This window comes from Drosophila simulans, chromosome 2R (assembly GCF_016746395.2).
Source record: "Drosophila simulans strain w501 chromosome 2R, Prin_Dsim_3.1, whole genome shotgun sequence".
In the NCBI taxonomy this organism is placed as follows: domain Eukaryota; kingdom Metazoa; phylum Arthropoda; class Insecta; order Diptera; family Drosophilidae; genus Drosophila; species Drosophila simulans.
The window spans coordinates 15042070-15066690 of NC_052521.2; the positions used below are offsets into that span (position 1 = coordinate 15042070).

At 41.9% G+C, this 24621-nt stretch overlaps 1 protein-coding gene across 12 annotated transcripts in view; it reads left to right on the top strand.

The window, feature by feature from the left end:
- Positions 1 to 24621, top strand: part of LOC6735014 (protein grainyhead) — a 39519-nt gene that overhangs the window by 10114 nt on the left and 4784 nt on the right. For 3 of the 12 annotated variants that reach the window (XM_016168358.3, XM_039291953.2, XM_039291951.2), the window contains exons 3-11: positions 8724 to 9135; positions 14728 to 14922; positions 14989 to 15600; positions 15901 to 16124; positions 16393 to 16555; positions 18601 to 18712; positions 19263 to 19357; positions 22136 to 22192; positions 23383 to 23481. In XM_016168358.3, coding sequence (XP_016028287.2) covers positions 8724 to 9135; positions 14728 to 14922; positions 14989 to 15600; positions 15901 to 16124; positions 16393 to 16555; positions 18601 to 18712; positions 19263 to 19357; positions 22136 to 22192; positions 23383 to 23481 — 1969 coding nt within the window. Of the gene's footprint in view, positions 1 to 2325; positions 2568 to 5184; positions 5527 to 8723; positions 9136 to 11164; positions 11369 to 14727; positions 14923 to 14988; positions 15601 to 15900; positions 16125 to 16392; positions 16556 to 18600; positions 18713 to 19262; positions 19358 to 22135; positions 22193 to 23382; positions 23482 to 24621 lie in introns of those variants that run through there. The other 9 variants (XM_039291950.2, XM_039291952.2, XM_039291954.2 and 6 more) reach the window with 7 other exon arrangements.

The following is a 24621-nucleotide window of genomic DNA, read 5'->3' on the forward strand; positions in this document are numbered from 1 at the left end:
GCAGAGTGGCTTATAAAGTTTTTACGATTCGCCGAATTAGCCATATTATTCGGTTGAGCAGAGTGCAAAGCAATGTACAATATATACGATTTTATTATTCTCGCCATTTGGTAATAAAATTGTTTTATTGTTTATGCATTTTTCATTATTTAACTGCACGAAGACTTATGCAACCGCGCCCAAAGCGGCATAAATACGTATAATTTCTTTAATTGCCAATTCAAGTGTTTTCAACAATGCAAAAATCAGAAATCTCTGACTTTATAGACTTAATTTAAGAAAACGATACACATTTCATTAAAGTTCGATTGTCTTAAAAATTTCAGTACAGTTTGGTTTGATTTATGGGCAGCTTTATATTTTTTATATTTAATGTTGAACAAACAGCAGATGTCTATGCCATAAAATATCTAAATTGATAAGACGCCATTTGCATTTCCTTTCTCATACAAATTACCCTTTGACATTTAATAAAGTTATAAAAATAGAATCATCTACGTAAATTGGAAATCGAATTTGTATTCAAGCGAAGCTTAAAGTGCAATAATATTTGATGGCCGTGAAATAAATTAATAATAATTAATGACGAAATCGTTTCGTTCCGAATTTAAACTTTGACATTTGCAAACCCAAAAGATCCCCCCAACCCATTTATGTATGTATGTACATATGTATGTAGATCTTGTGTGAATGAAACTAATTCGCATTTTCACCTTAGTTTTGTAGCTCAGTGTTGGGACTTTTTCCTTATTGAAATGCGGAAACCCCACAAAGTGTGCGAAATGAATGCAGCTTGTGAAATTTCCATACACAAGGATAACCTTCGGGTTTTAGCCTTCTGATCGCAGTGTTCGCGGTCAATGCGCATGTCACACGCACTCACACACTCTCACCTGGATAAACACATACATACATATATGTATATGTATACCCACACCCCTATATATCTTATATAGCTGTGCTTACTTTCACTTTACCCGATCATATTAAGTTTCTGAGCTGTAAAACATATTTTATCTCGTTTTTTTTTCTTTTTTTGGTTTTTCCCCTCTTGATTTAACATTTTTTTCGCTACTCCTTCGGTTTATTTTAAGTTTTCATTTTATTTGCCATACAGTGCGTTTCGGCGGCATAGCGACACTTTTAGTGTCTCTTATCTTGCAGATAGAACGCGACTGTCACTGACGCTCAATTCACGAGCCGCCCCTCGCCAAATCTCTCCTGCTCCCCATGTTAACCCCTTGATTGACAATATTTCAATATTTTTACTGTTGTCGCCATTTCACAGCATCTGAAATCGAGGGGGTTTTGTTGAGGAAGGAAGGGGGGGGGGGATTGCCAGGCGGGGAGAGGAGCGAAGAGGAGGGGCGGCGACACAAGCCCCAAGTCACTGTCACGCATGCGCTTGCAAATGGAGCACTTTAATACCCTAACTGTTAGTCAGGATATATCAAAAAAGTCGAAAGGCTCATCATTAATCAATTTAACATTGGTTATAAAACATTTTTGTTAAAAGTTTTTCATAATTTATATGTAATTTGTAAGAACATTTCATATAAGATATAATATATTGAACAATATGTTGATTTATTTAATAAATTAATGAAACTAATGCTTAACTTCATCTAAAGTCAATCAAAGAGCATTCGCAAGTCGTTGAGCTAATCAAGTTTGATTTCTCAGTTGTTGTTAGTGTCTTTTTGTTTCTTGCTTCTCATTTTATTATTATTAATATTAAAAGGTGCAACAGCGTTTGGACATTTTGATACAAAAACAAACCTGTTCACCTGCGCAGTCTACCTGCAGCAGCACAAGCAACAACAGCAACAGCGACTGCACGAGAGAGATGGCGACAGCGAGAAGGAAAGAGAGCGCCATACAGATGGTGCGAGAGAGAGCGAGAGAGGTAGATGGGGGACAACGTTGAGGAGACAAGAAAGAAACATGTTAACACAATTCAGCGTCTCGTACGCTTTCGACTGTCGCCTGTTGTTCTTGTATTTGTTATGTTGTTGTTGCTGTTTCTGTTGCCGTTTGAGTTGTTGTTGTTCTTATTTTGTTGTCATTTTGTTGCTGTTAAATTTGTTGTTATTTTAGTCTCTCGCTCCACTCCAAAACTCTGAATTGGCGCTACAAGTTTATCGAACGCTCAAAGTGGTTTTCAGTTGATATCGAAAAGCCACAAGGTCGACAACAGCATCAAGTTTATATATATATATATACATATTTATATATATATATGTATATACACATATATATGCCTGAGCATACTTACATATGACAATATTTGTTTATATGTACTTAATGTTGTTGTTCTTTTGAAATCAGTGAAAGAACGCGCGTAATCCGCTTAAACTTAAAGCCCATACGTATCTTTGCATCTTTCGGTTCGGTAACGCGATGAAGTGCATGGAAAAATGGTGAAGTGTTATCATCAGCTGGAGAGCTTGATCAGTGAATGATCCCTGGGATCGTAGAGTTCGGTTTTTATTAAAGTCCACCATGCAGGAAGCCACGAGCACTACGAATTATGCCCTATCGTATACGGATTGGATGTCCGAGCCACGGTAGAAATGAAATGAATTTAAAGGAGCAACATCGTCGAGAAAGTCCATGTGCTGGCACTAAAAGATACATTTGTATATTCAACTTGAAGGATCTGATGAGTGTGTGCGATGCTCCTACGGATTGTGTAACTTTTTATAAGCTCGAAGCGAAGCTTTCGCTCTAGGCACATACCCTGCATTCGCCGAGAGTATCTGTATCTGAACCTCGCGCGTATCTACCGCGTTTCCAATATGGCAGCGAGATGTATCTTTGTGTCTCGGTGTCTGTGCAGCTCGGGCTTTCGGCTGTATCTGCTGATAATATTGTAGTAATTAATGCGATACGAATGAGAAATTTATTGCCCACGCCCGACAGCGCTGCTGGCCATCGTATTTGTACGAGCATATGCCCCGCGGATCCCGGGGCCATTTGCATAAAATATGATCATGTAAATGACACAGACCAAAAAAGAAAGATGTAAAATGGATGGAAATAAAAGAAATGAAAAAAAAAACACTGAGAAAGAAACCAACAAAGCCAGCCACTAAAATAATGCCTTAAGAGTTGGATAATTTTCCGCGCTCGAGCGCGGTTTCCATTTCCCAATCAGAATCTTGAGAGGTTTCCCACACTCGCCGATCGGTCGGTCAGAAAGGCGAACAGATGGCACAAGGATGCGGCGAAGGGACATGAATTAATGGACCTCGTTTCTATATCTGTTATTATTGTTTGCGCCCAGACACAATCGCGATCAATCTGCAGCTTCCATGCGAAGGGGTTGAAAACTTTAGGCCCATTCGGGGCGATTTACCTAAGCCCATGTCCGCTTTTATGCAAATTACATCGCAGGACCCTCGGACCCGAGCCACGCCAAAGGGGTGGTTCATCTCCGCCGGACACGGACAGCGGTCTCAATGGGCCGGAGGTGCGATGTCCAACGTTGAGAAACAATGACAATATAAAGGCGCAGCGCGCATCCACTCGGCCGTGACAAATGGGCCCAAGGAAAGGGACAAGGAAAAGGATAGGAAAGTCGTTGGACTCACTACTTGCATGTGAATCCCGAACGAATCCTTTTCAGCGTCTGTTGGCTGAAAGCATTATGCAAATCAGCTCCTTTGTTTCGCCCTCTCGGAAGAACTTTGATCGCTGGCTCGTCGTCCTTTATCTTCCTCGGACGGTGTCCGAGCAAGCTGCGTTGTCTTCTCTTCCGAGCCTCAGCTAATATCAATAATGATTTCCTTAACCGTTACGCTTACCTCCGCGTCCTGGGATTAGGGATATATGCATGCTTAGGTTTGGGCAGCTGCCGCGGATCCTGCGAACCGGTTGGCGGCCCCGAAAGTACCCGGCGATCACCGTGCCTTGGGCCAGCACTTCCCAGGCCGCGCTGGAAGCCCCGATTCGAGGCCGGAGACCCTCCGATCGTGATTTCGCGATTCCGAGATTGCCAACCAGAGACCACAGCAGTCCTGCCTCCTGTTCCATTCGATTCCTCGTGATTCCTTGCGAATTCAGGTGGCAGCAAATGCGCCACAGGGTTGCCATTTAGGGTTGTGCTCCTCGGCGTTTGTTGTGTTTTTGTTTTCGCCAAACTGCTCGCTACTTGTTGCACAATTGGACCGCTCGACGGGTGTTGCCAAGGAGGCGGACGAGTGGCCGAGGTGTTGGCATAATCACGGGTTCGCAATCCAAGCACTTAGCTAAAAAAAATTGAGGAAAATGTTATGAAATCTAAGGATTCGAATGGCTAGTACCTTGAGAATTAGAGGGTAACATAATGGAAGTAATCTTTTGAAGTTTTGTATATCATTTCCTATATCTTGTTATTTTATTGTGATTATCAAATTATAAATATAAAATTTTTGAATTTGCTCAATATGAATTCATCTTTCTTACTTCTTGACTGTCATATTCTATTGATGGGTATTGCCCACCAAATTTGTTAGCATACTTTTGACAAACGAAGTGTAATGGTTTAAAACTTCAGACTTCGCGCCTGATAAAATGTCTTGCTTAAATTTCCTAATGTAAGTCATGTTTTTAATCAGATTTAGATTTAATGGCATTTATAAATCCATTAAAGTCGGAACCACTTCCTTTTCCTATTGCATAAATGTGCAAAAGCCGCGTATACCCCGTGCATTCTGCCAGTACCGGGTGTGAAAAAAAGCTTCATGGGAAATAAATAATTAGTGAATAACTGCTGCGGACCACTTGCAGAGTACAGGGGCGGCTGTGAAGGGGGGTCCACCGGCGTCCAGGGGCGGGGCAAAGTGTTAACAAAAAATTGACGCTTTTTTTCGGCCCCGGCTCTTTGTTTTTTTTTTTTTTTTATATTTCTTTTTGTGTTTTATTTGATGGCGCTAATAGCGCTAAACGAATCAATTCCGATGCCGAAAGCAGTAAAAAGTTGCCGCAAAACTTACAAATCCGTAACTGAGACGCACACACACATCGATATTATCGGACGCACCTGGCCCGAAATTGATTATGTAAATAGTAAATAAATAGAAATGGAAATGCTAATGATGCTGGATTGCCAAAAACTAAATGCACGCACATGGGCGTTGTCGGCGACCATCTCATTTTGTGCCACGCCCAGTTTGAATTTTGAAAACCCCCCTCGCAAAACAGGCGAGGCTTCAGCTTGGACTCACTGCACGCGGGGCACGTGGAAAGCGATCCCCAGCAGCAGCAGCACCACCACCAGCTACTCCACCACTACTACAGCCCAGGTGAACAGGTCAAGGATCAGGGATTGGGTTTGCCCCTGAGCCACCAGCAGGATCACCATGGTCACCAACTCACGGCTGCCGGTTTGATGCATGCCGTTGCCGCAGAGATCCAGCTGAACGAGGATCAGGAGCAACTGCATCCCACTGCCTCCCAAAATAGTCCTTATCCCATCTACAGCTACTATCGCAGCGAAGGCGATAGGGCGAACAATGGTTCTCCCGGTGCCGATCTGCCCTGGAGGTAAGTCTCCAGCTTGGATTCGAGCAAATCCTGTTTCGTTTTCGAAATCAATCTCGGTTTGCTCTATTTGATTTTATTTTAATGAGATAATCCCATTTGCCAAAACCGTATTCATTCATCAATAAAACATGGGCGCTTTTAAAAAATGTTATAATTTAATTTGGCATAAAAACTGGTTTTTGCCTGCAGATAGTTTAGATATTTTAAGTGGGTAAAGTCAATACTGAAATTTACTTTTACACAATGTTGCACTACATTAAGTAATTAAGTAAAAACATAATTTTATTTAAAAAGTTGAAACAACTTTTCTTCTTGACAGAATTTCCATCATTATCACTATCATTTGGAATTAGGCTTTAAAAATCTGTATTTTTACAATATTTCCCAACACTATGCGTTTAGAAAAATATTCGTTTTCTGGCGAAAATGCTGTTGCTTTTTAAGTGCAGCGTTTATGAACTTCGTGGAAATGCGCAAAAAAAAGCGCGGCACGTTGCCTCAGCTGGGGTTATGAAACCCGAGTCCAAGCCCAAAACCCAAACCCAAGCCCACATGGATCGCTGGTGAGTTCTGTGCCTCGGATTCGTTTTATGGAGCCGTGATGAAACCGTAACCGTAGTTCGGCCGGGGGCCTGGAAAAGGTCGCGCGTCTCGGCACTTGGCTTAGAAACACAATTAAAGGCCGAAAGACGGCGGACGAGATATGGGCAGCACTTTGGCTATCTAATAAATGTGCGACTCAGTTCGCTTCCCCATATCCGCTACGTGATTTACACGGCCTGACCCTAAAAAGCGGAATAACATCGCTCACATATCGCATTACGAAAAAAAAAAAAGAAAAGGAGGGAAAAATGTTATAACGCGGGCAATCCGAGTGTCATTTTTAATAGCGAAAATGTTCTGCAGAACATAAAAACAAAAACATTTCTTATTTTTTTTTTTTTTGGTTTTTTGTGTCCATGTCGATGTCCGTTTTGCTGTTTGTCTCTTTTTATATGTACGCTTTCAGTCTGAGAAGCCAGAAAACAACTTCGGGTGAAAAACCGGGACACCGGGCACGAGGGAGACAAGTGCCACAAAATGGGGCAAGCGATCGCAATCGCAGGCAGCGTTGTCAACTTGAGCAATGCCAAAAAAAAAGGAAAAAACCCAAATGAAACCTCGAAATGATACTGTGGTAAAAAAAGAGCAAAAGAACCGAATGGAAATGAGCAGACAGCGCTGAAATATCTTGCAACAGCTGCTAACGGAAGAACGGACACACACACACACAGAAACACACTCCCAGCAGAATTCGTATCTGTGTGAGCCAAGGTGTGGCGCAATTTCAGTAACGCTCGGAATTTGCATATATGCAATCAATATCTATGCACAAATTAAGACAAATTGTCGAAAAGCCTGCTGAAAATCGGGCATATCTGATGGATTCGTATAAACACTATTACCCAGATTGCTCAATTGGGCACATCGAATGTAGCTAAATTGGCAAATATATTATTATTTAGATATAGATCTGAAGGAGCGTAATAGAATTTAAGAAAATAAATGCATAGGAAACCATCATGTAGGAGATAAATGTTAAATATATATACTTAACAATCAGCTATTTAGTAAATAAATTCTAGAACAGGAGTCAAGAATGAAATGATCAAAACAAAGCAGAATAATCAATCAACGAATAACCAGTCTCAGAACCAGAATCCAGATATTTATAAGAAAGTAGCCGGTAAAATCAGATCAGTTCTGGTGAATGAATTTAAGAACATTTTTAAGTTGGTCCAAAATTTAGTTTGGTACTTCAAAAAAAGACTTTTCAAAACGAAATATGTTGGAAATCTTTAAAATAGCCAAAGAATCTTACAGGATAAGCTTGAAAACCTACTATACCTATTTTTGCACATCAAACCAACCGCCATCTTATTTTGAAATCCTTATGAATATGTTATTGAATATTGTTTACCTGAAAAGGAGCTCATTCGCAAATCTCCTCACTTTGCTGCACAATTGACACAAAAATGTGTCGGTTGGCCTTTTTTTCGCTGGTCAAAGGGCGGGGTTTCCCTCAAAAGAGCTTTAATTGTGTCTGAAAACTTGGTGGAAATAATTCCACAATCGAATCCGGTTTTCCAGCTGCCAGGACTTTTGGTTTAGTTTGGTTTGTTGTGTTTTGTTTTGTTTGCCTGTTTGCTTGACCTTGTTGCGAGGAGTGCCGTCTCCCTCTAAGGCCATCTTCCCTCTCCCTTTTGGTTTTATTTTTTCTTTTTTTTTTTTGGATTTAGGCTCCCTCGGTTGGCCGTAAGAATGCCAAAAGTTATCCATATTCGATTATCACAGACGGCGACAGGCATCATCGCAGCTAATTTACGACTCTTCCTAGAGTTGTCGGCGAAAAAGCGATAAGAGATCGAATCGAAGGGGCAAGTAAGTCATGGGGGATGCCGCTAACTAACCCCCCTTGCCACCCACCCCCCTCAGCCGATTGTATTCGTTGCCAACTCGAGCTGGATGCTGGCCAAAAGCAGTTGTTGATTTTGATTCCGATGTTGCTGGTGGTTGTGCCAGGTTTTTCTGTCTGGTTTTTTCTTTTTCTTATTTTTTGTTTTTCTTCCCGCTCGTGTGTATTTTTGTGCTTTTTTTTTGCACTTGCTGCAGGCTGGATTCTGGTTTATGGTGGCTGGTTGTTGCCCCGATTGCTCCCATTTGGGCGGGCATCCAGGTTTTGTGAGCAGCGCACAGGTGTCTCCGGCTCCGGTGAATGAAATTAGCCTTGCCTCGCTGTTTGCGGCTTGATTGCATGATTGCCCAGGTGATTGGCGAGCGCGGGTTTGATTGATAAGCAGCCTAATGGAGTTATTCCATTTGTGGGGGTGTCGGAATATGCCAGGCAATTGGGATATATATATCTTTCTTACTAGATAGTTTATCTGTTATAAGGGGCTATTACCTTAAATTGGATTATTGTTGTATGTGAACTCTTTAAAAAGTTACATTATATTATGTAGATGTAGATGCTGGCTCTAAAAAGACACCAGTGTTTAAACTATTTTTATAAATTCTTGTTTGCGTGAGTTACTTTGCATACGCTGGCTAAAGTAATAATTGCACCTATTAAACACCAACTAATGCCATATATTGCTCTCCTTCTCTCTCTCCATCTCTCTCTCCCTCTCTCTCTCTGCATCTAAATTTTTGAACAGCAGTGGAAAGCTCAATGGCCAGACCACACCTATCGATGTCTCTGGCCTATCGCAAAATGAGATTCAAGGCTTTCTGCTCGGCTCACACCCCTCGTCATCGGCGACGGTCAGCACAACCGGCGTTGTCTCCACGACAACGATCTCGCATCACCAGCAGCAGCAGCAGCAGCAGCAACAGCAGCAACAGCAGCAGCAGCAGCAACACCAGCAGCAGCAGCAACATCCCGGCGACATTGTTAGTGCCGCTGGCGTGGGGAGCACGGGCTCCATTGTCTCCTCTGCGGCGCAACAGCAGCAGCAGCAACTAATTAGCATCAAACGAGAGCCCGAAGACTTGCGCAAGGATCCCAAGAATGGCAACATTGCCGGTGCAGCAACAGCAAATGGACCGGGTTCGGTCATAACGCAGAAGGTAGGCCAACAAAACATATTAAAAACAATGCATCCTTAAGAACTATTAATGAGGAAAAGCAAAACGGCAATGAAAGATAGTTTTTCGAACGCTGAGTCCTCTCAGCTGGAAGCTCTCTTATGAATAAAAAAAAGTTAATGGACACGCACGCAAATTTCAATTTAGAAGCAAGCACTTCTACACAGGAAAAAACGTACTAACAAATTACCAAATCCTTTTAGCACTTTTAAAGCAAGAATATACTTTTCTTACCTTATAGATTTATTATGGTATGCATTCTATTGAAATCATCTTGATCCCTACAATTGAAAGCGAATCTTACAAACAAATCTATATTATACAATATTTTTTCCTGATTTGGTATACAATTTATGAAAAGATAGAATGTTTTAATATCAATTTTTTCGGTGCAATAAGCAAACCGATATTATTTATAAGCCACGATTAACAAAAGAGGAGTCCAAGTGACATATGACACTTAGTATACATTCTTGATATAACTAATAGTATCTTTTCTCTCCGTGTACATTGCATGCTGTATGCAATATAAATTTGTATTTGCGGATAAGCTTTGGCTTAGATCGGCAGTCCATGCGATCTCATTCCGAATGCCATTCCGAGACCCATTCCCATAGCCATACCCATTCCCATTCCCATTCCCACTGCCCATTCACAATCATCATCAGCGGAGTGGACAACCCCAATCAGCGGCGCATCCTGTGTGCTACATCAATTAACGATCTATATTTGTTGTATCTGTGTTTGTTGTTGTTGTTGTTGCTAGCTGATGTTGCTGCTGCTGGGCAATGTAGTTGTTGCTGCCGCTGCTGTTGTCTAACAGACTTGCAATTGGTCTGTCAATTGCTGGTGTGAGTGAGCAATGAGTATTAGTGGCTGCAGCCAATACGAATCAGCGTCGTTTTTGTTGTCGTGCCGTCGTCGTCGTCGTTTGCTCGTTCGGTTCTATTGAAACAGCGGCAGCAACAACAAGAACAACAACAACTATTTACTCGAGCAACAACAACAATGAGCCTTCGCTGCTGCCAATGCACGGTGAACTGTTATACGCTCGCACGCTGTTATACGATCGTATGTGTGCGTACGTGATTTATATGGTGCTCTCGCTCGCGCACAGGTCGCGATATATAGCCCCATCGCAGTCACACATCGAACCACTTCCTTTGCGCGAGTTCGAGTTGCATGTTGCAAGCGGACTGGTTGGAAGGCACTTTATTACACTCCCGTCGAACACACACGCAAAGAAAAAAGGAACAACCATAATTAAATGGGAAATTGCAGTAGCAAACTCTGGGCGACAATCGGTAGCGATAAGTGTGCACTTCCGGCGGTTCGCCTTCCTTTTCCTTCGACCTGGCTGCGATTTGGCACAATAAGTGCAGCAAGTGCAACTACAGTCGAACTTCTGTATGGCAAAACCATTCAAAAGCAATTCATTACAAAACTAAGCAACAATTTAGCTTCAAATATTCTTATCTGTATATTATTTATTGAATTTAGAAAAATACCATTTGTTTCTTTTTAAAATAAACTCTTTATCGAATTATGAAAGTATAAGAAACTATTTTCCAAACTATGAAAAAGTAAACGATATCGTTTTAAATATCTTGATGTAGGATCATATGCATACTATTACTTTTTTATACTTTTACTAGCTAGAAACATATATAATACATATATAATATGATTTAGTCATGAGAGTGAGATTCGAAGAACCCACTCCTATGAATAAGCCGTCTTAGTTATGGACAGTTCGAGTTAAGGAAGTCCGACGTTATGCAGCAAGTGCAGCTATTTTTTAATATTGCTATGCCGCCGCAGCTGCAACGCCCTGTCCGGCCCCTCCTTGTCGCTCCCGAGAATATTGCGACAGGCGCGGATTCCAACCATTTTGAACTGATATGAGAGACGGCCGAGGTGTGCGCATGTGCGCGTGTATGCGTGTGTATCTGTGTTCCAACTGGCCGACGCAACAACTGCGGATCGCCGACTGGCGACGTCGCAGCGGCTGTCATACCTGGCAGCGATCGGCGGCCTTTAGTCAGTCGTATCACGCTGTCGGAGTAGGATCGTATCGCTTTCGAATCCGATTCCGTAATAGCCGTTCGCTATTTTCCTCGCCGCGATCCGTAACACCACGTAGATTGTAACCGAAAACCGATCGATCGGAGGGGATCCAAAACGAAATACAACAACAACAAAATAGACAGTGAGTGTGAGTGATACCGATATCGAATACCGAGTACCTTTTTGCCTGGAATGTGGGCAGTAGTGCAATATTCTGTGGCATATCAATAACGCCAATCCACCTGCGAGTCAAATCTAAACCATGAATCAAACAACAACAACAGCGCACGCGCAGCAGCAGCACAGCAACAAAAACAGCACGGCAGCAACAGCAACAACAACTTCACAGCAGCAGCAGCAGCACAGAGCCGTTGCAGCAACAACAACATTGTGTGGGCGCAACGCGTTGCCTTTCAACACCCACGCTGCGAACAAGTTCGCTGCCTAAGTCTTTTGTTTGGCGCGCATTTGTTAAGGCCAAGAATCGAATATTAGAGGGTGGGTGGGCAAGAGTGCGGCTTATAAAATTCATTGAGCAGAACCCAGCGCGGCTTAATTGCCGTCTCCGTTTTTATTGGGCATTAATTTGCTTGCCAGCGAAAAACAAAACAGCAAAAAATACGCATATAAATATTAAATTGCCTCAGTCGGTGCACAATTTGCATGCACTCTAATTTATTGTGCATTTGTTGCATTGACAGTTAATTATTCTTAATATTTGTCTTATTAATTTACATACACACAGTCGCCATAGTTTAAAGTCTAAGGTTTCGCCAGCTTAATTTATGATCGAGAATCGGAAAACATATCAATTTTGTACTCTTGGCAATTTATTTATTGCTGCTCCCCAGGCACCGGAAAGTGTAATCATTAGACTCTGGCATTTAGATCGTGGATTAGCCAAACAACTCTCTCTCTCTATCGTTGCTCTATATAAATAGGTAGAGATAAATCGCCACATCCAATTGCCTCATCGGATGCCTTTCTAATTGCCCCAAATCCAAATCTTATCAGTTGTTTAGAGCATTCGGGGGATTTCCCCTTTTAGGATCGAATCGCCAAACAATGTATACAGTTTCTCTAAATAATTTCCGATTTCTCATTTAGTTCGGAGAATTTCCTTAATTTCCCAAAATGAATCATACGATATTTGGAGTGAGTCAACATACAAAAATTGTTCCTGAACTCCCAATAAAATAAATATCTTTAATAACAAAAATCAATACATATTTCCCATTTTCCATTATCAAAATACAAGCGATTAAGATTCAAAGAATCAGAAACGTAATGCAAAGCGCTAAAAACCGGAAAGCGTTATTAATAATAATTCAATTAATAATGGAAAGCCTACATGATGTAACAAGTTAATTGTTCAGACAATGATCCAACAAACAGATTGATAAATTAGACAGGCAGATGGGACTTTCAAAGGAAAAACAATCCGAATAAATTCGAATACCTAATAACTAATTGAGACAATGTCTTCAATTTAATAGGTTTCGTCTATCAATAACTGAATGCTCTCTCAACGGAAGTTTTAGCATCAAGCAAATAATTCAAAAACAACCTTGAAGGTTTATTGCTCTTATTAAGAGTTGAACTGAAATTAAGTTCCAGCATCTAGTAAATTTCCAACAAAAGTGAGCACTTTTCGAGGGCTGTTAGTCACGGGTTTTCCTTACCGAGAACCACAATTACAACATCAAGGAACCATTAAAAAATATTTTATGAATGCAAAACAATTTTTTTTTGTTTTTGTTCGCATCCATATATGAAGATGTTTTTTTTTTGTTTTTCTCAGCTTTTCGTTCACTTTATTTCCGAGAATTAACGATATTCATAAAACTCGGGCCGAAGAAGAAAAAAGTTTCACTTTTTATCATTCCAAAAGGCATTAAAATAGTTAATTGGCTTTATTTAAATATTTTGTTATTTTTGCCTTTGTCTCGCTACTTGTTGTTGCTTGATTTTGGTGTTTTTTTTATTCCTTCCTCATACATAAATATGTGCCAGAATCGTTTGTCGCTGGTCGCTACTTAGCATAATTCTAAAAGCCCAGCTCCGCACGGCTCATAACCGATAGCTGAGTTATACCACATAGCCGCCAATATGGCCAAAGCTAAAGCTGATTTTGACAACAACAAAGGCTAAAGATTCGGATGCGATTGAGACACACGCACCACAAAAGCCAAAAGTTAAAAAACCAAAAGCCGAAAGACCGAAAATCCGACTAACCAACAGCAACAAAGTATCTTTGTCTCCGTGTCTCTGCTCTGGCGGATCGATCGTCGATCGGATTCGTCAAGGCCTTTTCTGACGTTGCACGTTAAAAGTTTAAAATGCAAATTGATTTCGATGAACAAATTTAATTAGCTCGCAGCTAGAATCTTTTACTGATGCTAAATTATACAAGAGACTTCAACCACAACGAATAAAAAAAAAATGGAATCCGAAAAATCACAGACGCAGACACAAAAACCTCCGTATAAATTTAAATCAGTCAGACTGACAGTCAGGCAGGCATACACACACAAAAGCTAACCGAAATAATCAAAGTAAAGACCATAAATTATTACAAGGGTTCTGCGCCTGTGTGTCGAGATGGCCAAAAGTGTAACGAAAATTACCCCCAAAAAGTTGTGGCCCAAACGCTTGTCAACCGGTTTCGATCAAAGGCCAGCCAAATAGTGACGTCTTTCGGCTGGACCTGTGTCTCTCTTGGGGTTTCACTTTCTTTAGACCAAAGGCAATCAGCAGTTCGTTGCTAATTTCAATCTTAGACCCCCCGATATCTATATATATAGATATACATGTATGTATATATAGAAAAAGACATGGATTGACCACACTTTGCTCTGTATTACCTCATTTAGCTTCGTGCGTTTGTCTCCAAAAACGTTTGACATTTTCGGGCGGCCAATAAAAAAAAAACAATGATAATTAACATATGCATATAGTCATATATATATATATATATCAAATCGTATATACATGTGCCGTATATAAATGTTGATTTTTTCGCGCTTTTTTTCTGTATATTTTTTAATTGGTTTCTTTCCACTCGACGACAACAACGAAGACGGCGACTGTTTCATTTCGTTTTCGTATATAGCATTTTTTTTTTTGTGTTTATAGCCTTTTATTATAAACTGTACTTGTTGACGTTATATTCAATAAGCTGCTGGCTGCTGTTGTTGTATGAATCATGGCTGAAAGAAAAATCCACATCATGGCCCAAAAGAACGCACGCACAATTTTGTCACCTCGTTTTCTGGGGTTTCTGTGCGACCTTCTGTGCTGTGTGCTGTGCTATGCTGGCCATAAACAACGATCAATCATCAATCATTGGTCTTTTGGACTATTAGCCACAATGACAGAATATCTTGGAATCTCGGTGGATTCCTGATCAATTGATCATTTCCTTAGCCACCGTTTCTCAATCAGACCTTAGCTTTAAGTGACTCAAGCTAAAAACCCCAACCCAACAAACACACACCTTTCCCGCAGATCTTGCACGTGGATGCACCAACGGCAAGTGAAGCTGATAGGCCCAGCACACCCAGCAGCAGCACCACCAGCACTGAAAACTCTGAATCGGACCCACAATCAGTATCAGGATCAGAATCAGGATCGCCGGGAGCCAGGACCACAGCCACACTAGAGATGTATGCAACCACGGGCGGCACACAGATCTACCTACAGGTGAGAACTCTCAGTGAGGCGAGCGAGCGAGTTAGTGCCATGTGTGACCCAACCAACCACCTGCAGACCTCACATCCCAGCACGGCGAGCGGAGCGGGCGGCGGCGCCGGACCCGCTGGAGCCGCCGGCGGCGGCGGAGTGTCCATGCAGGCGCAAAGTCCCAGTCCGGGTCCCTATATCACGGCCAATGACTATGGCATGTACACGGCCAGTCGCCTGCCACCCGGTCCCCCGCCCACCAGCACCACCACGTTTATAGCGGAGCCCTCCTACTATCGGGAATACTTTGCGCCGGACGGCCAGGGTGGCTATGTGCCGGCCAGCACGAGGTCCTTGTACGGCGACGTGGACGTATCCGTATCTCAGCCCGGCGGAGTGGTCACCTATGAGGGCCGCTTCGCCGGCAGCGTTCCCCCGCCCGCCACCACCACCGTGCTAACCAGCGTGCATCACCACCAGCAACAGCAGCAGCAGCAACAACAGCAGCAGCAACACCAGCAGCAACAGCACCACCAGCAGCAACAGCACCATTCGCAGGATGGCAAGAGCAACGGCGGAGCAACGCCACTCTATGCCAAAGCCATCACGGCGGCGGGTCTAACGGTGGATCTGCCAAGTCCGGATTCGGGCATTGGTACGGATGCCATCACACCGCGGGATCAGACCAATATCCAACAGGTATACCCCTCGATAGAATCCCAAATGTGACACAATCAAAACAAAGTAGTTCTGTTTGATAATGCGTTGCGTGTCCATTAAAACCCATAACTTAGAGGTAGTGTGTTGTACATAACACTAAATCATATAAGAATCACATTTAAGTAGATTTGTTGCCAAATAGTAGAGTGTTTGCCTAAAGCGTGACGTGTCCATTAAATCCTAGTAAACGTAAAGGTAGTCTTTTGTATCATATATAATCTAATAAGTGCTTGTCATAACAAATTTCTATATAATTCTAAAATGTTTCCTTCCAAACAGTCCTTCGATTACACGGAATTGTGCCAGCCGGGCACGCTGATCGATGCCAATGGCAGCATACCCGTCAGCGTGAACAGCATCCAGCAGAGGACGGTGGTCCATGGCAGCCAGAACAGCCCAACCACATCGCTGGTGGACACCAGCACCAATGGATCCACGCGATCGCGGCCCTGGCACGACTTTGGACGCCAGAATGATGCCGACAAAATACAAATACCAAAAATGTAAGTCATTTGAAGATTCTTAAATATAATAATAACTATAATAACTTTATATAACTTTTGTTGAAGGAAAACCTTTCATTTAATCAAATCATTTTTAATTTAAAAATATTTTTTCATGTATCTAACTCGTAAATAATTATTAAAAATTAGTTCTATACTTTTGAGGGTCCCAAATTGTAACTTTAATAATCTTAGATCCCATACAATTCTTATCATTTCTATTATCAATCTTCTAACCACAATACGTTTTCCAAATACATCCCGATAGCTTCACAAACGTGGGCTTCCGATATCACCTGGAGAGCCCCATCAGCTCATCGCAGAGGCGCGAGGACGATCGCATCACCTACATCAACAAGGGTCAGTTCTACGGAATAACGCTGGAGTATGTGCACGATGCGGAAAAGCCCATCAAGAACACCACCGTCAAGGTAGGATCCAAATCTATATGCTTCGATATATAAAAGTTAAGGGAAGGGGGAAGGGAGCTTAGTCAATCAAGTTCATGCTGCTTGTTTTCCATTCTTTGGTGTGTTTTGTTTATGCCATCAACACCACACGAACACACGAACACATGAACAGAGAAAATGGGAAATTATGCCCCTGGGGCAACCCTTCGTTACCAGGGCGATTTGTCAGGGAATCTGTGCCGGCGTCTTCAGCGGGGATCTTTAGTGGATAGTGGTCCTACCCCGAGGTGCGATCGCCACCCCTTTGCTCAATTACACCCATCCCATATCCTGCCGCTCAGGGGCGCGGCGCAATGATAAATGATAGTGAGAATGCGAGTGCGATCCCTAGATGAGAATTTGAATATTCCGTTCAATGCAAATTGCCGGCAGACTCGTTCGTCTTTCACGACCAATGTTTGTTCAGGACGATCGCTCAAGGAGTAGGAGCAAGGAGCAGGAGCCGTACCAGGACAATACCCGTCAACATCATCAATCAGATAAGCTTAAATGACGTCTGAAGATGCAAATGCAAATTGAAAACTGAACCGTTGAGAGCCGAAGAATGACATCAAAGTTACAGTTGAAAGTGGTAAATGGGTTGAGGAAATGGCCGGAGGAAACGGGAAGCGGAACTTGAGGCTAAGTAAACAACAATTGAAATTGAAGGCATCCGAATACGAATCTGAATCCGAGTCCTAGTCATTTGCATACGCAAAGAGTGCGATAAAAAAAAAAAGGAAAGAAGCATGAATAAGAAACGAAACTTGCAACAAAAACTTCAAGAAACGTAGCCAAATGAAACGCCGAGATCTTCAGATACGAGCTTAACCTTCCCTGCGCTACTCAAGTTCTCGGTCAGGTCGGATTACCATAAAAGTGCCATATTTTGCAAGGCTCGACAAAAAAGTGTCAAAATTAATTTACGAGTTTATTTGTTTAGAGCTGCGCGCCCTTTCTACCCGAAATCGGAAAACTTCCCAACACTTTTGGGCATTTGCATAACGCAATCTAACGGGGAAAACTGATCCAAGAAAAATGTGAAACGAATCGGGAGAAAAAACTGAGTATAATTTACGAGCTGATTAGCCCATGAATATGTAAAAACTTACACAGTCCCGAAGAAAACACACAAAAATATTTATGCAGTAATCAGCTAAAACCCCGACTGCTCAAGAAATTGATGATCCTTTCGGGGGTTGCTTGCGATTTCGAAACTGTTTCCTTTGCCTCGGTTTTTTTCTTCTTCTGATTTGGGAAGGAAACTCTTTGGCTATCTCTGTGCGCATCCTTAATTATTCAAAATGTAAAAAATAGACACAAAATAATAGACAAAATATGCAAATGCTGGGAAAACAATAGAGCCTCGATGAGCAGAAGAAACCAAATGAGTTGGACGTTTTTCTGCTAAATCGAATTCGTCCTTTTGTCCTCGCCGGGCCTAATCCTTTTGACTTTTCAAAGGCGTAGGGTGCGATCCGCCGAGTTGTGAGTTGAGTGTCACAACGCATATATGTCAGAGCAATGAACCCGGGCGAGGAGCCACCCATCCTTGGGATAGTATAAACGGATTAGGACCATGTCTGGCAAAAATCAACGCAAGACATGGCATTTCCTCACAGATAAGGATCAACAACTCTCGCCCAAGATCGCTTTCCAGATCAGGATAGTGTACGAAACGGAGTCCCTAGTTCTATTAGGGCTGTTTGTATTTCAGATTTACTTTTTCAATTACGAAGATATCATCAAATCTGTGAGTTTTTCTTTGAAAATCCCATAGTTACAGGGGTTATTTTACTGATTAAAATTTCAATTAGAGTAGATAAATTTGGAAAATTACTTCTAATTTAAGCAGGCAAATAAGTTAAAGATACTTGTCATGTAAGTTATCTAACTTAATTTTTAATATCTCCTTTTTAAGCAAGCCATAAGTAAGATGAGTTAATTTTTAGTGTCTCCTAACTTAGTCCCGCACTTAATTTAATAACCATATTTGCTTTCCGTTCTTCCCGTTCAATCGATTTCAGAGTGTGATCATGCTAATGTTCCGCGAGGAGAAGAGTCCCGAGGATGAGATCAAGGCCTGGCAATTCTGGCACAGTCGTCAGCATTCCGTGAAGCAGAGAATCTTGGATGCAGGTGCGTAAAACCAACATGGCCTTCCCAGCCCCAATCCCCAATCCCCAACCTGACCACCGCCAACCTGAGCGGCGAAGTCCAGCAGCGTCGCTTGCTCGCCTGTCCATTTGTATTGTCTAGTATTTCTAGCAGTAAATTGTTGCTTTTTATTGAAAGGCCCGCAACGTTCCAGGAGAGTTATGACATTGATAAACGCGCATCGCGCGGCGGCAGCAAACTGCGCTCCGTTTGTTTGATTGCAGATAATCTCGGTGGCTATGGCCACGGCTGTGGCAACCTGTAGCCTGCCACTTGCAACATGGTGCTGCTGCCGCTGGCCCATCAAACATAACTCATTAGGCACTTGTCACTGGATGGCAACGCAGAAATTTCCTTAATTGTTAATACAAACATATTTTCCAATGTCCGAAGCTCTCGCCTCTGTTGTTTGCCCCATTCAACTCCATCCATTCCATCTCTCGCACTTCTTTTTCTGCGTCTTTAAAAACCCCGCGATCTTTCCACCCGAAACCCCCGCTGATTATCCGCTTGGACTGCTCTTCTTCTCCAGATACGAAGAACTCGGTTGGCCTCGTTGGCTGCATCGAGGAAGTGTCGCACAATGCCATCGCCGTCTACTGGAATCCGCTGGAGAGCTCCGCCAAGGTAAGTTCTGCTCATTCTAGATCTCATTTCTACGGCAATCGTAGTTATGGAATTTTTGTGTACCCTTTATCAGCAAGGGTATGCTGATTTTGTTATAAAGTTGGAATTAAGTACGACTTCTTAACGCTTCTTAAGTTTGTAGTATATAAAAACAAACACATATTATTTAAAAGAGAAGATTTCTTGTTTTTTTATATTGAAAGATAGATTCACTTGAATATCATATCTATATAGTAAATAGTAAAGAATTCTATCTAAGCTAAAAATTTAAAGAATTCAACTGCTATTCCAGGGTATCTCTAGGTCTTCATCATCACTTGAATTCTTTGTGCTTTCATGTGTTTTTCCCTCCCAACCATTTTGTTTACTTCGAGCGCCGCCTCAATTAAAAATGAAAAAAAAGCAAAAAAAAATTAAGCGCGACACTTTTATGAAGCAAAGTGAGATAGCAGATACCAGCAAAGTCCTCTCTATATTGTTCCATATGTATGTATGTATGTGTGTGAGCCAAGAATTAATTTCTGATTTATTTTCAATTGCGAGTAAAACGCAAATTATTCAAACAGCGTCGCCATTGCCCCAGCCGACTGTGGCCATCTCTTTCTGGCGCGCGCCGTCCGGCATTTTCCCTCTCGATCGCACTCGCAGCGAGTGTCAGTATCTTTTTGCCTCAAAAGAATAATTTATGCATTTATTTATTTATGACACTTAGTTTTAATCACTTACTCGCAAATGCTTGGAACTAAGTCTGAGTCTCCATTGCCCGGTATGAGTTCGCTTTGGAGTCCGCTGGCTAACCGCAGATCGAGCGGGCTCCCACCGCGTTTTAATTTAGCAATTATCAAGCATTTTAATCGTTGGAAAATATTTGCAATTCTATTGCATCAAGCGCCAGTAGTAAGACCAGTAAGCGAGACAGCCCTCATATTACGTATACGCCATGAGTTCGGTTGCGGTTTTTATCCTTTGCGATGCTCCGCCCACTTGCACAGAGAAAAAAAATGTGCCCTATTAGGCAAAGAGCGTAATTTTCTTAAGGGTAGTAAAATATATTCATATTTGCTACTTTTTAAAGCTAAAAATCACAAATTTAAGTGACTTATTCTGCGCTTTTCTGCTTTTTCAATTAGGTTTAGGATTGCTTAGCAATTGCATTTAGTGTTAATTTTAATTTAATGAATTAATTTTAATTAATTTAATTTTACATTTGCCAAATTAAACAAACCAAGGTTTTTGCAAATATTATTCCATCTTCCATGAGTTACATAAAACTTCAATTGCTATCAATTTTTATAAATAAGTGCTTTCATAAAAGCAAATAAATATTTTAAATGATACATTAATTAATAGAGTTTTCATTAAAACATTTAACTTGCGGAAACATTTTCTCCGAGTGTCCACTTAATCCATCCGAAATGCCATTCGAAAAAATGTGAAAAATATTGTGAAAAACAAATGCCAAAATCGTATTGATTTTCATTCAAGTTCAGTGACTTCTGTGTGTGCAGGCTGCCAAATTGGTCAGCAGTTATTAACTGGCTGGCCATAAGTGCATTTCCCCCCGCCGCATTTTCCCCCCCTCCATCGCCACCACCCCGCCCACTCGCATTTGATGGAGCTTTTTATTTACAAATTGTTTACGCGCTGAGATGTTAATCCCAGCGACATCATCGTTTTCGAGGAGAGAGAGTCGAGTCGCCTTATTTTTTATTTTATTTTTTTTTTGTTTTGTATCTCGGCCCGACTTGGCTCGCATAATGTCGATTTCGTTTTGTGCCGTTAGCTGCATCTGTATCTCCATCTTTGCAGGCGTGTGTGTGTGTGTGTATCTGTGAGATACTGCCTTTCCCAGCGGCAAAACTTTCGTACGCACCGACACGCAGGTGCTTCGCCCCTCGCTTTTCGCTTATATGGTACGCGCCCGCTAATTATTCACATTAAATACTGCTCGTCCACACATCTCGGTCTCTGGATGGCCGCCCGATCTTGGGATGCTGCGGAGCTGGGCTGGTGGTGGTGGCTGTTGGATGTTGGCTGTTGGATGTGCGGCTGTGACTGCTGCACTTTTACCATTAAGATTGTTTCCTTTGGTATTTTTGCGTTGATGGATTTTCTTTTTATTTTATTTCTTTTTTTTTCTCCATTTCGTACTGTCCAACGACTGTCTGGCGAACTGAACTCAAACTACGACTTTGACTCAAACTCGGACTTGGCATGCTTAAAATGCCGCGGCACACAGATACAGATACAGATACATATACATATACAGATACAGATACAAATGCGAAATGCACACACCTTGCACTGAATCGAAGTCGAACGAAAAATGAATTGGATGCGATACAAAGTCGCGGCTTCACTTGGCTCGTTACTTGGCTTTAAGGCCCCCAGTCGCAGTCCCAGTTGCTCGGTTCCAGTTCAGGCCATCTTATTGGCCCGGTCCATGGTCCGTGGTCCATGGTCGATCCATGGTCCTCTGTGTATTGCCTTGTTATTGCCTCTCCTTCAGCTTCCATTTTTTTTTTGCTCTTTCCGAGTGCGTTGGAATGTTTTAAACTGTCGTGGGCATAAAGAGGACATCGACTTAATAGAGAGAAAACAATTGCCTTCTAATAGCAGACGCATTTCAGTTTTTGTCATCCGATATAATTTCTTTTTATGCTCATAATTGTTTACATTTGTATATTTTATGGCATTTCTCACATGCGTTGCTCTGTTTCTCTTTTGGTTTTCTTATAATTTCACGTATTTCCTTTTTTTTCTTTGCTTTTTAAACAGATCAACATTGCGGTTCAGTGCTTGAGCACGGATTTCAGCAGTCAAAAGGGAGTTAAGGTGAGTTTTTTATAATTTTATTATATTTTATTTAAATTTATATTTTAATTCAATTCAAAAGATCGCTGTAGCTTAATTTCTTATTTATTTATTGGTAGTGTTGAGTTAAATGCCCACTTAAATAATAATTATAAACTATGTTTTTAGGCTCCGCGCTATAAAAAACATAAAATAAGCTTTTTAGTTCATTTTTTTTGTAACACTTTGTTTTACTTTCAATTAAACTTAAAGATAAATTGAATACTGTCCACCTTTCTACAAATGAAATTCAACTCAGCCACATTGCCTTTGATGGGTTAAGTAATAACCAATTTAATGCCACCTTGTTAATGGCGAATCAATGCGGCCAAAGAGCTCTTCTTCCCCCTTCCCCCTTCCCATCCCTCCTCCCCCTTGTCATCCCCTCTCGCGAAGCGTTCAACATTCAGAGCAGTCGTCTTGACAACGGTCAGACTGATGCTGATGCAACGTAGGCAGGGGATTTCTTCGCTGCCACCTGCCTGCCCCTCTCACCTGAGCCCCCCTCCCTCCCTCTACCCAACCAGCAATCTAAAGCGGATTGCACATCCTCCTGGCCAGAGTTGTAATGCGTACATTAAGTCTGATATTTCATTGACAGAAACACAGGCAGAACTCGTTGCTTTTCATTAAAAGAGATCGCTGCAGGTACAGTGGAGCTTGCACAGCGAAAAAATGTCATTAATTGTTCTCGTTTCGAGAGCAGGATGTATGACTAAAATCCAAATATTTCATTTTAGATTTTATCAGGCACTTTAATTAGATTTTATATATTTAATAATGCAATTTTATAAATTACCCTTATTATTCAAATTACAATTTTAATGGCATTTAGAACATATAATAATAACCTTTTTTTAACGTGCGACATTGAGTGTGGGCAATAGGCAAATGAAATTATGCACTTGCCACGACATGTTGCACACACATTCGCCCAACGGATGTTGGCAGTTTAACATCACTCCTGCCACGCCCCTTCGGCTCCGGCCACGCCCCCCTCAGCCCAAATGACAACGGCTAATTGCAGCTGTTGCAAGTTGCTTTTGCTTTTGCTTTTGCAGTTGCCGTTGGTGTTGCCTCTGCTGCTGCAGCAGCAACTTTTATTTGCCCCCGGGCAATTTGAATGATACGACCATTGTGATATTAATACGGATTCTCTTTTTCTGTTCCAGGGCCTGCCGCTGCACGTACAAATCGACACATTCGAGGACCCCAGAGATACGGCGGTCTTCCACCGCGGCTACTGTCAGATAAAGGTCTTCTGCGATAAGGTAAGTGATTTTATTTTCCGTGCTCCCTGCTGCCTGCTCCCTCACGCCTGATCCCTGATCCCGATGCCCCCAAGTCCCCAAACATCGCTCCCCTATGCTGGCAATTACGCACACAGAAGCAGCAGGAGCCGCAGTGCTCCCTCTGCCACGTGCAACAGGTTGATGAGCTAACTAAAAGCGACTACGTGCTGCTTCCTTTGCATTACACGGGAAGAAAAAGTACCTATCAAGTGTGAAAAGTGTATAAAGAACTAAAACATTACCTATGTACTTTTATGCATATCTTATTACTAAAAAATCAAATCAATCTTTGAAGTTCAGATATATGTATCTAAAAGTATGCTACAAGAATAGACTACTCAGCTTCAGCGAAGTTTTTAAATATTTAAATAGCTTGTGTTATTATTTTAAAATTCCGAACTTTCGTTATGTTAGTTAGTTTCACATTGCAGTGTGTATCTGTGTGTGTGTGCCTGCCACTTGTTGCTGCAGCTTCTTCTCCCTCCGTTGTGGCTGCAACTTTTATCGAAATGGGGGCACCGGCAGTGCCGCCTGTCCGTCAGTCAGCCTGTTGGCCTTTAGTGGAAAGCGTAACGCGTCCAAAAGTAAATGGCCAACAAGCACACACACACACACACCGCACATCCTTTCCATGCCCTTGTTTCGTATCTGTACCTTCGCCTTTATGCGAACCCTTCACTTTTTCGCTTGATGGGGTTTATTAATAAATCATTTCGTGGATTTCCAATTTAATTTTCTCATATCATTACACATCCTCGTCCCTGGGCCTCCGTTTGGACATGGCTTTTATTGTACACGATCCTCCAGCTCCGATCCCCGTTCCCCCATCCCCGATCCACCCGATCCACCAATTCCACCAATTCAACCAATTCCACCGATCCAGCGATCCGTAGCCATGGCCATATCGCTATCGCGACGGGCTTATATTTCACATTTGGGGCCGGCCCTTTTTCGCTGGCCAGCGTGTGTTTATCGGTAAATGTATCAATTAAATTTCGCGTACCACGTTATTTTGCTTTGCCCTCGGTCTCCCTTTTATTTTATTTTCACTGTATGTTTTTTGGGGGATTTTTGAAATTTTGATTTCACTGCAATTGCAGTTTCAGTTGCAGTTCCGTC